This window comes from Fukomys damarensis, unplaced genomic scaffold, assembly GCF_012274545.1.
Source record: "Fukomys damarensis isolate Sample0158 unplaced genomic scaffold, DMR_v1.0_HiC HiC_scaffold_15, whole genome shotgun sequence".
NCBI lineage: Eukaryota > Metazoa > Chordata > Mammalia > Rodentia > Bathyergidae > Fukomys > Fukomys damarensis.
The window spans coordinates 34,613,189-34,624,883 of NW_022900927.1; the positions used below are offsets into that span (position 1 = coordinate 34,613,189).

Genomic DNA, 11,695 nt, shown 5'->3' on the forward strand with positions numbered 1-11,695 from the left:
TTTTTTTTTCAGCTTTAATTGAGTTTATTGGTACATTTTAGGGATACAGTACAGTTACATTCATTGTTGGGATCTTGTACCTCTACATGACAAGTCTTGATTCTCATTTTTTCCCCTTACCTCTGCCCTCCCTTCACCCCCTCCTCCCCTCCCCATCTACAAACACTTTATTTTCATCTTTTCATTCTCTCACATTTTTTTCTTTTCCCTTTTTACTCTTCCCCTACCCATCCCACCTTCCCTACACCTTTAGCTCCTTTCTTCCCATTTCTAAATGTCAGTAATCTTATTGGAATCTTATGCATTGTTGCAGATTATTCACACCAGGGAAACTATTCGGTATTTACATGTGTGTGACTTATTTATTTCACTTAGGAATATATCTTTTTTATTTATTTTCTGGGATTCTTCTAAAATGAAGAATTTCTCTTTATCAAATATGTAGCTGATATGCAGGAAAGGCAGGACACAATGTCATTCTTTTTTTATTTACTAGTTCTCCAAAAAATGACTTAAACTCTTATACCTTCCAAAGGTAACTAATAAAATATTTTAAAAAATTGAATAGGGTTTTGGGGACTTTTCAAAGACATTTAATTCTTTGATCTATTATAGTACCTAGCCCTGTGATGTTCTGTCTTTGACCAATGGGAACTTTTGGCCCTGAGTCATTTTGACATGGCTACAGAGCTTTGCTATGGTGTCTCTTTGTTCGTATATTGTAAGGTGTTTCACGATTGCTTGGCAAGTCCCTACTCCAAACCTGGAATCCCTTGTTCTCCAAAAGGCTCTGGTTCCTTTCAGTGGGCATGGCATTTAGCGACTACAGTGGGGGCCCTCTTTGTTAGTAGGTTGGGAAATATTTTTCCCCAGTCCTTTATAGTGGATGTAGCTAGGAGATAATTCATAGTAATATTACTAATTTAAATGTAATTTTGCCAGGATTTTACTTAATGTTTTGATATTATATTTATACCTCTTTCCTTAAATGATAAAAATTGTTTTCTAACATAATTGTGTATTTATTTTAACCAACTATAAATGTAAGTGTGTATAATCCATCACTATTATTACTAGCAATATTTAAAAGTTTCTATTTTCTTTGCTTGTTATTTATGTTTTTTGCTTTTAGGATATATCCATCTATGAATGAACTTATTACATATTTTGAAGGTTTATTTATTTTGTAGTAGTTAGGACTGAACTCAGGGCCTTTGTCCTGAGCTATATCCCCTCCTCTTTTCTAAAAAAAATTTTATTTTGAGACAGGATCTTGCTTAGCCACTAAGTTGCCCAGGCTGGGATTGAACTTTTGATCCTCCTGCCTCAACATCTCAGAGTGCTGGGAGTATAGGAGTGTGCCAGCATTCCCAACTTACTTTGAAGACATTGAAAATAAGTCCTTTCTGTATGGTTAAACCAGAAACTCAAAACCAAAGTAGGTTCATTTGTTTACTTTCACTTTTTAATTTTTATAGGAGGCTTTTGGCTAAATTATACTTTCTCATTATTTTAAATATCCACATTATTCTAAAGACAAATTATAAAACATGGTACATTCAGAGAATCTGGTTTCCATCCATTCACTCACATTTTTTTTCTTCTTTCCCATCCTGTGTAAGAATTTTAAATTAGTTTTGGGGTTATCTTTCCTTTTCATCAGTGCAAGAAAATATGTGGGGTTTTTTTATTTTGCTGCTTTTTTAGACAAAAAGTAGAGTGCCATGCCTACTGCTAGATATTTGCTAGATATTAATAAGTTCAATGAATTTGTAATTTTTGATAGATTTTGAAAAATATTTGATAACACTTCAAGAAAAATATATAGGATTTTCTGATGAGTTTTGAAAAGCCAATGCAGGGATGTCTGTTTCGGTTTTCAAATTTTAAAAAAAATTTCCTTCAGATAAGCATAAGCTTCAGTTGCCATTTTGCATACAAGATTTCTACTTGTCTAAACTGCTAATTCAGCACCTTTCTGTTCACTTTCCTGTGTTTCTCCTGAGTGTTTCTCATGGGTAAAGATAAGTGCTAAATACTGGTGAGATGAGCAAATGAAGGAGCATAACGGCTGCCTTCCAAACTCGCAATATGGGCGGGAGACAGGCATATGACCCCTGGTGCAAGGCAAATGGCCAAGTGAGGAAACCGTACATACTTTGAGGACATTTTAGAAGACAGGGTGTCTTCCGGTCAGTGGCCTCTGGGAAAGTCCTGGGTGTGATGGGATTTGGACTAACCTTGAGGAAACCCTTTTATGAGAGGTAACTATTAGAATAAGGGCTCAGACATGGGGGTCTGAGAATGTTCAAGGGGCTTCATTAGACCTCTGTGGCTGATCTGGGAATTTAAGAGAGTCCTGCAGTGTTTCACAAGATACACTTGTTTTTAAACTATAAACTGAGCCTTAAAAATCTGTAGTGTTCAGCTGTTGATTCCTTTCTGAATGACTGCTTTCCTCACTGAGAGTGATTGCTCTGAGCTCCAGTTTGTGTTACGAGAATCTCAAAGACGTGCAACCTGGAGTCAGACCTCCTCACCACAGTCTTGAGTCACCGATTTGGGTTTTTCACTTTACAGTAGTGGACCAGACTCTGTAAGTCCTAGAGGGTGTTGTGAAACTTTCAACTTTTAAGAGGAAAGAAGAAAAAGGAAGTTATGGAGTCAGAATGTGATTTCACAAAATCTTCCCAGCTTTGTGGGGTTTTTTGTTTTTGCTTTTGTTATCTTTATTTTTTAGCCGAGAGATAGATGCACATGTACACATGACAACTGTATTGTGATTGTGTGGGTAGAAGAGGTCATGTCCTAACCTCTCTGGTTTTAGTTGATTTCCCCTTTCTTTCCCTTTCTGATGTGTCAGTGACTTTCGCTGAACAAAAAGTATTAAGTGTTTTAAAAAATGTTTGTTTGTGTAAAAAGGTTACTAAAATGTAAATCGTACATGAGATGTTAAAGCAGAAATTAACACCTCAAAGATTTTCCTCTCATTTGTAATTGAAGAAACTGAAGTCTAAAGAGCTTCTTACATTTTACTCGAGGCCTCACATCTAATAGGTTGTAGAACTCAGAGAAAAGCCCAGATCTTCATTTATCCTTCTTTCACCTGAACAATTTGATGCACAATTTCACCAGGGAGAGCTGGAATCATTTTTTAATGGAGATTTAGTGATGAGCACACAAATCAACATTCAGAAGTCTATTCTGCCTTTCTTTTTTATGAGTTTTAAATATAGCGTAATGGCCATTGAAAAGAAATCTTTGGATTTCAAACTCAACGTTCTTCAGCTCCAATCTCTCTTAAGTTACAAGGACATATTTCCATTTTATTGCAAATTGTACAGAAGCAGTTTTACTACATAGTCAGTAGTTTAGCAAGACTGCTTTAAGTTTCAAACCTCTCTAGATTTATCTTGAATGAACTTGAAGTTGCAAGTGTATAGCCATTATCAATGGTGTGTTCTGACTATCTTTGAATGAGATGTAGAGAGTTCCTTGATGCTCTCAAACTTAATTTATGTACTTTCTATTCTTTTCTTTTTTAGGACCAAATCTTCATGGAAAATGTAGGGGCTGTGAAGCAGCTCTGCAAACTAACCAACAACCTTGAAGAAAGAATAGAAGAATTAGAAATATGGAATAGAAAGCTGGCCAGGCTAAAGGGGCTCAGCAGTTCCAAATCCACAGCCAGTCAAGCAAGTTCAATCAGGTATATGCAGCATATCCATACAAGTCTGGGGAAAGAAAGAGTGGGCTCTTTCCATAACTACATCAGTCTAACTGGTCTACCTGATTATGAAGTTGCTTTTCTTCTCTTAGAATATTTTTAGAACACAGTTGCCTTATGTGGTAATTTTCTTAATTTTTTTCTGCTGCTTCTTTAAAAACAAAACACAAGACATATTTTTAATCGCAGTTGCTATACTAGGAAAAGCTAAATTTTAGCAAAAGGATGACTTCTCTTTTCAGAAGGAGAAGTAGTAATTTCTCTATTTAGAAAATCATGTTCGGTCCTCAGGGGGGAAAACTTTTATAATTTGTTTTTATTAATTAAGGAAGTAAGTAGTATTTCCTGGGGTCTAGTTCCAAGAAAAAGAGAAATGTAATGCTTAATGTATTCACTTATGCTTGCTGATGTTTTTTTTGTTTGTTTTTTTTTTTTTTTTTACACACAGAGAGCTCCCAATTGCTTTGACTTTTCTTTTTTCAAATTATCACTCTATTGCAAAAGAAAATCATACTGCTGTGTTTGTGACAGCCTGGGCCTTTGTCATATAGCTCCTGGAAAAGCATCTGAATAGTAATCTATTTTCTCTCTCTCTTTTTAAAGCAAACTTAGCAGAGCTGTTAGTACATCTTCTCCAAGAAGGGCTATTCCCCAAAACCCCAACAAGGTAAACAGACTTAAATTTATAATAAAGAGATGATATTTTCTATACAAAATAATAAATTTTTAGAGAAATAGATCAAACCTCCTCATTTATTTGTTGATAAATTTCTCTAGTTTTTATCCTTATGCATTCCAGGTACTTAGCTACTAACCCTTTAATGGATATTTTTAAAGAGCAAACATTTTGAGAAAAGGATCCAAAACATGTCCATTTCAGAAATGTTATCTTGCCATTTATATTGTTCCCCCAGGTGAAATTCAAGAGTTTCCACTTGCTTATGGCCATGGGCTGCAAGATCCATGTGTATGACGTGATTTTATCTAGTTCCTTATCTTTGGCTTCAGATAACCCCCAAAAGACTTCAGTTCCTAAAATCTCCTTTCACCCTTTGATATTTAATATTAAATATGAAAATGGAAGGATAGATATTCGCTTGCTTTCAAAGGTTGGATTATGATGTTTTCATTAACAAATAAAAGCAACTTACATCAAGTAGGATAACATTTCCAATAAAAAGTGAAGCTTAATTGTTTGTTAACTTGAAGGATGCCCTTTCCATCGCAGAGATGTGTCATGAGGGAGACGCTCTAACAGTCCTTTCCTCGCTGCAATTCACAGAGAACTGTGAAACTCAGCCTGGTCCCTCTGATCTATCACTGGTCCAAAGGTGACCCTTCCTAAGAGAGGATATGCATGGCTTCAACTGTACCTTATTAAAGGCTGAACTGATGCTTGGGCTACGCCTCTGGTTACTCTCTTCATGCACCAATGTGTTGAGCTATTCTAAAAGGATTCAAAAATAGTTCAAAATTCTTCTACTAAAAACTAGTTAAATATTATGCTGCTGACAAGTTTCTTGGTGTACCAGTAAACCACAAACACATGGATAAATATATATGTAGACATGTTCTGGGCAACTGAGTCACTTTGGAAAACAGATTATAGTTTCTATCTTACTAATATTGTTGATAAGATTGCTAAAGCCCTTTGCACAGTAAAACACAAAATACTGAAAATATGTAGGAAAGATGTCATTTGTGCTAACCAATTTGCAATAGAATGGTGAGAATGGTATATACATCCGTAGCAACCCTGATAGATGAAATTTAGTCACGTACAATCTCTGAATCTCTACCTTGTACTAGGAAAATAAAAATTCTTTTTTTTTTCACACTTATCTCAGAATATCAACTAGAATGTATGGTCATGAAGCAGGCCCTGGGTCTGTCTTCCTCTCTGTGTGTCCCCAGGGGCTAGCACATAGTGGGCACTTAAGAAATATTTGTCAGGGGCTGGGGATTTAGCTCAGTGGTTCCAGTGGCTGCTTCACAAGCACAAGGACCCCAGTTTGAGCCCCAGTACCAAAAAAAAAAAAGAAAAAAAGAAAAAGAAAAAAAGGAAAAGAAAAAAAATATTTGTCAGATGAATACCTGTGTAGCCAGCCCAGTCGGAAGATATTCTCTGAAGGCTCACAATTTAAGTTAAAAGCATTAAGTGGCTCCATGTTTTGGATGTGGGGCTTAGGTGAGACTTGGGATGTGGTCATCAGGTCCAGAATTTATGTAGTCAGTAAACTTCAATCTTGCAGTCTTTATAAGAGGTCATCAGGAGGCCAAGATAAAGTCAGATGTAATCTCTTCTCCTATGGGATTATAGCACAGCAAGGGAAGAAGGAAAAAAAACAGAAAGAATGGGTTTACCTAGATGTGATAGATACTGCAGGGACTCAGTGCTGCAGAAGTTTTGCAAGCACCTACCCTGAAAGGCAGAGCGTGCTTTACTAGACAGCAGTGAGCCTGGGGGTGCATTTCAGATGGAATAGCATCAGTGGAGTTCTGCAGCTGGCTTCATTGAGGGATTAGGTGGGATTTAGTTAGGGAGGATAGTGAAGATAAGGCTGAAAATATGTTAGGCTCAGATTCCCTGGACCACCAATTTAGGAGTTCATTTGCTAGCCACGAAGACCCTTTCTATAGTGTTTCTTCATTTTTTTTTAAAGATAGGGAAAAGGAGGCTGCATATCATTGTATTTCAAAACATAGATTGTGGAGCCAAAAAAATGTTAACTTCAATCATTTCTCTGTAACTTACTAGCAGTATGATCTTGGGTGATGACCTTAGCTTTTGTGTGCCTCCTTTTCCCTGTCTGTAAAAATCCCGAGAACAGTAAAAGTACCCACTTTGCTGTAGAGTTGTTGAGGATGATTGTGAGGATTTTTTTGTACATTAGTGTATGTAAAGCACTCAGAGGAGTGCATGGGTGCTACTTATAAGTTGGCCGTTGCTACTGCTTTTAAACTCACTATTTTAGACATTCTCTAGTGTGTAGTAGAATCTTCCAGGGAGCTGGTAAAGTACAAATAATGAGAGTGTTTTGCTCCCCCTATGCTTTTCTTGGTAGGTGATCTCAGATGTTTCTATTAAATTTACTCTCCCTCCTGCCATCAACCACTAGGTGACCTCTGTTCTTCCTGCCTCCTTGGGTGTAACTGAGTTACTTAAGTGTGGGTAGGGAATGGTACTCTTGGAATGAGCAGGGGCTGCTAAGGAGCAAGGTACTTACTGTGGGCAGTTGAGATGGTAAGAATCCTGGCTAGGACTTGCCTCAACTTCCACACACCTCCCAGTGCTTATTGAGACACATTCTGGAGGAAGATTGAGGTCTCCTGATCCAGTGTTCATCCAATCCACAGGGTTGCTCTTTCTTTACTTTCCTTCTCCACCTTCAAGAGGTAGGTGGGTGATTCTTGCTATGGAATCGCAGTGGTGGGGTGAGGTGAAAAGACCCTCAGAGCTCAAGTTAGATTTCAGAGTATTTGGAGGTGATAAGAAGAAAGAAGAAATGAGCATAGATAAGTATTTGTCATTATTTCACTTCTCAGATTCCCAGTCCTTAAACCACTGCAAACAAAACCTGTTGAAACAGAATTTTCCAACATCTGTAGATTTTTAGTAGACTCCCTAGTAATTCTTATGCATATCTGAATTGGAGAACTATGCAGAATAATTGGGTGTTAATAGGACCACCCAAGAACTCTGAAAAATGAAAGTATTATTTATTATTATTTCATTGTTTGGAAAATGAAGACCAATAACATTTAGAGGATTTGTTCAGGACCTAACTCCAAGTCTGACTCCAGGTCTTAGGTCATTTTCCTATGCTTGGTCAAAGGAGTTTGAGCAAAATAATGGAGATTTAAAATAATCTAGTAGTTGCGGCATGTAGGTTGGAAGGGGAAGCATTTATCCTGTGAGTACTATTTAACTGCAATCACATCAACAGTTTTCATAGAACAGTGGTAGGAATGAAGTAAACTATTGACTTATTGGTATTCAGACTGGCTTTCTGTGATATTTATGGATGATTCAGTTGTAATAGCCGTAAGGGGTTGTATACTTGTTCAAAAGTGTGTGATCAATCCTACCTCTTTTTTTTCATTCTTAAAAAAATTTAGATAATAAGCCCAAGAAATATGACCCATTTTAAGCTATTTTGTAATTGCCACCACCCTTCTAATAAGCTTCCAACTGAAAGCACGATTCTAGCCTGCATCTCCAGGATGAAGCCAACATAATACTCCCATTGCATTAGTAGGGAACTCATATTTAAGGATCACCTTAAATGGTCAGAGAACCTCTTTATCTGAATTTCCTCCCAACTCTGCATGTGCCCAGTTCTAACTGGATTTTCCAGAGCATGTGGAATTGATCCATTTTCTGAGTACAAGTTTTTATGCCAATATGTATCAAGCCTAAATATGTGTCTCATTTAACTTCACTAGCAATTTACTAATTTTCATATCTCCTATAGTGTTGTATGTAATAGTGCTCAATAACTATTTGTTGAATAAATAAGACAAAGATCCAAGGCTCTTCTTATAAATAGGTATGCTAATGTATTATAAGGAGTACATAGTAATTTTTATGCCACAAAAATCTTTTCCATGGTCTGTCATGATTCCTGAAATTCTTCCTTTGGAATTTTAGTTTAGTTAATTTTTTTAAGAGTAGGAAAAATTTATTGAAGGAAAGAAAGCTTCTAAGAGAGACAGAAGGGGGACCAGAAAGTGTGTTGTCCACTCACCTTAATTTTCAAAGATGTTTTATACAGCAAAGCCATATAGTGAGGCAGATACAAACTGGGATAAAACTAAAAGACCCAATGGAAAATTACAAGCTGGGCATGAGGTGGGGCAAAACTATGACCAACCAATAAGAGTACAAGTACAGTCACCCAGGAAATATTGATTAAATGGGGGTCAAATGGAGGAGTAAGTCACATAGCAAGCCTACAAAGATTTTCAATAAGGGCAAGGGTCAGGAATATTTCCTGGAAAGGCTGGACTAAGACCTTGGCCCCCACCCAGGTGATGGATACCTATTCAGAATATCAACTACTACTATTTATCCCTAGGGGAAGCACAAAGTTATAGTAGTTTTTCTCCTTTTACAATTCTGGCCTTCAGTGAATGTGTCTTTAATGTCCTCCGTGTTGTCTCCTTGCTTTGTTGGCTCTTTGAGGGTGGCCCTGTCTAACTGCCTACAAGATATCTAACTAACTTACCTATCTGCAATAATCCCACCTCTGAAGAAGTACCCCTAACTGCTGTGAGGGGGCAAAGGGTAAAGACAACTCCTCCTACTTCCAGCTGAAGAGGGGTATAGTTGTGATCAGCAGGGCTTGGGACTTAGCTCAGTGGTTCTGCCACCTACCTTGTAAGCGTAAGGACCTGAGTTTGATCCCTGCTATCCCCCCAAAAAAATTTTTTTTAAAAGAATACATGGGCCAAATTATAAGGTCAGCAGGGTTTCTATGAATATAGCTCACAAAGAGACTAAGGAGAAGATCTGTGGACTTCAGAATCCAACATAGAATTCATTGTTTAGCTGTTATGAGCTTTTTACAAGGTTGATCTGGTAGATTCCAGTAAAAGAAATCTAGCACAGTTGTCATTGGTTCTATTTGCATGACCACTAGTCAGCAAATTAACTAGTAGCTCAATTAACAGAGATCTCTTATAATAAGAATCAAAAGGAATAAAAATCTATACCTGTGAAAGCAAAAACAGTTTTAGGATGAGCCCTAAGCTAACAGTTTATCTGGCTGGGAAACCCAGCTACACGGGCTTCTCATGGTTGCTGACAGCCACATGTGACTGTTTTCTCTAAAGGGACAGACTGTTACAGGTAATTTTAACTATCTCCCATGGGGATCTACTCAGGCCAGGTTTACATGTAGAAGTGACCAGGTGACACTCTTCGGAGCTGAGTGAGGGCAGAAGGCCTGCCAAGGCTCCATCCTGCTGTGCTGCAGATGTCTACCTGTGACAGTTTGAAGGTACCCCTGTCTATCTCTCTTGTTCTGTGCCTCATCTGAGGTGTCCCTTGGACTTTATCTTATCCAGTGCCAGTGGTGGCAGACTAGAGGTGCAAGGAAGTGGCCAGAGCTGGGCTAGCTGTTCTTTTCATTCTCTACTTTCACCCGAGGGCTGAAAGACAGATAAGTCTGGATTATAATTTACATTTAATCTTCAAGAGTTTCAGGATTAAGCCTAGACCAGTTTTTATATGGCCCAGAAATAAGTGAAGATCAACTTTACTCTGGAAGGGTTCCGGGAAGGTGAAACTCACCATTCTGGAAGCTTTGTTTTGAAATCCAGCAGCCACAGAGGAGGGAAGTGCCTTGAATTAAATGCTACTGAGAATTGCATTATTTCTCGGGGCAGGGCAGTGGAGAAGGGACAAAAGAGTGCCTTTAAGTATGGCACAAGAGCTAAGTCTTAACCATCTCAGGTATAGAAAGGCAGTCAAAGTCAGGAGTTTTTCCAGAGTGGATCTGCAATCCTTAGCAAAACATATCTCTAGAGACAAAGGCTGTGACTGACTCTGATTGCAATGGCACTCAGAAAATTAAACCAATAATCAAAGAACCTGAATGGTTTTTTTGCCTCTTGGAAGAGAATTAAAGTGTTCTAACTATATTGTTTAGGGCTTTTCTTTTTAAATAAATTATTTTGAATCTATAATATCTAATTTATGACTTAAATACCCTACAGGATGTTGGTCTTGTACAAACACTCCCAAAGCCATGTTTTATTAACATACAAACTGAAATGGTATCCTCTAGGTAGGCACTTAAATGTGCTTACTTGAACTTCTGGAATGTGGTCTGGGAACCAGGTTCCCAGGTTAAAATATGACTGTCTTTTGGGTTTTCCATAGTCTGATAGATGGGTCACAATCTCACTATATACTACTATCTAAAGGTGACAAAAGCCTGTAATTTCTAGAAATATCCTTAGCTGTTTTAGGGATTAGGGCTATGGAGAGGAATCAATTGGTTTAATTCATTCTTCCCCCAGTCTTTGGGTTCCCTTAGATATAATAAGGCCTAAGTATTTTACCTTAAGGCTGCAAAGCTGTGCCTTAGACCTAGAAACATTATAACCTCTGTCTGTCAAAAAATTTAGCAGAACACAGGTGTCTTGGCTAGAAAGCTCTTCTGAGGGGCACATACACTATACCATCTACATATTGCAGAACTGACGAGAAAAACTAGATTTCCTTTTATCAAATCAGGATCTAGGGATGTCCTCATCTCTTTCTGATAGTTGACAATTTAAGAGAACTGAAGGGCTTGGTTCTCATATTTCTTAGATCTTTAAGAGTACATGCCTGAAAATGTCTTTACATTATAATCTCCTATCTGATTGGCAAGTCATTAGGGGTCTTGAATAGGAACTGCTTGTGTCCCAGTAGAAACCAATTATTCTTCTGGCTGCCTATGTCTTTTGAGCTTCCAAAATTAAGATAATACTTGTATCTGAATGTAATACTATTTCTCTCTTGTTAAAAACCAATATTTGATTTAAGATCAACATTACATCTTTCTAATCTAGTGCATAGGTCTGAGTAAGTTCTCTAAAGACTTCAATGTACATATCAGGATCATCCAAAGACTTTCTTAGGTCTCATTTAATCTGTCTTAGATCACTGAGAAGATGACACATGAACACAGATAGCCCCACATTTGCTATTTACTTCCTGTGAGGGATATTGTCTTTGAGGGGCCTGAGCAACTTAGCTAAGGATGGATATAGCCTCGTGGAGGTTTTAAGTATGGCTGGCCTGAATACACATTCTCAGCAACTGGTGGTCAAGGTTTAAAGTTGTCTTGAAAACTTTGTTCTCAGGTTCTAAAGGGTGAGAAGTAGCCTCAGACTTAGAGGTACTTAACGTCTTAAGGGTTAGGTGTCTTTCATTACATTTACACTTGAACACAAGTAACAATTCTTTTTTTTTTT

General features: G+C 37.6%; 1 protein-coding gene across 1 annotated transcript in view; it reads left to right on the forward strand.

The window, feature by feature from the left end:
• The window catches only part of Myrfl (myelin regulatory factor like), an 85,246-nt gene that overhangs the window by 37,989 nt on the left and 35,562 nt on the right, over positions 1–11,695 (forward strand). Inside the window, exons 12-13 of the mRNA XM_033763775.1 lie at positions 3,546–3,709; positions 4,331–4,394. Coding sequence (XP_033619666.1) covers positions 3,546–3,709; positions 4,331–4,394 — 228 coding nt within the window. The remainder of the gene's footprint in view (positions 1–3,545; positions 3,710–4,330; positions 4,395–11,695) is intronic.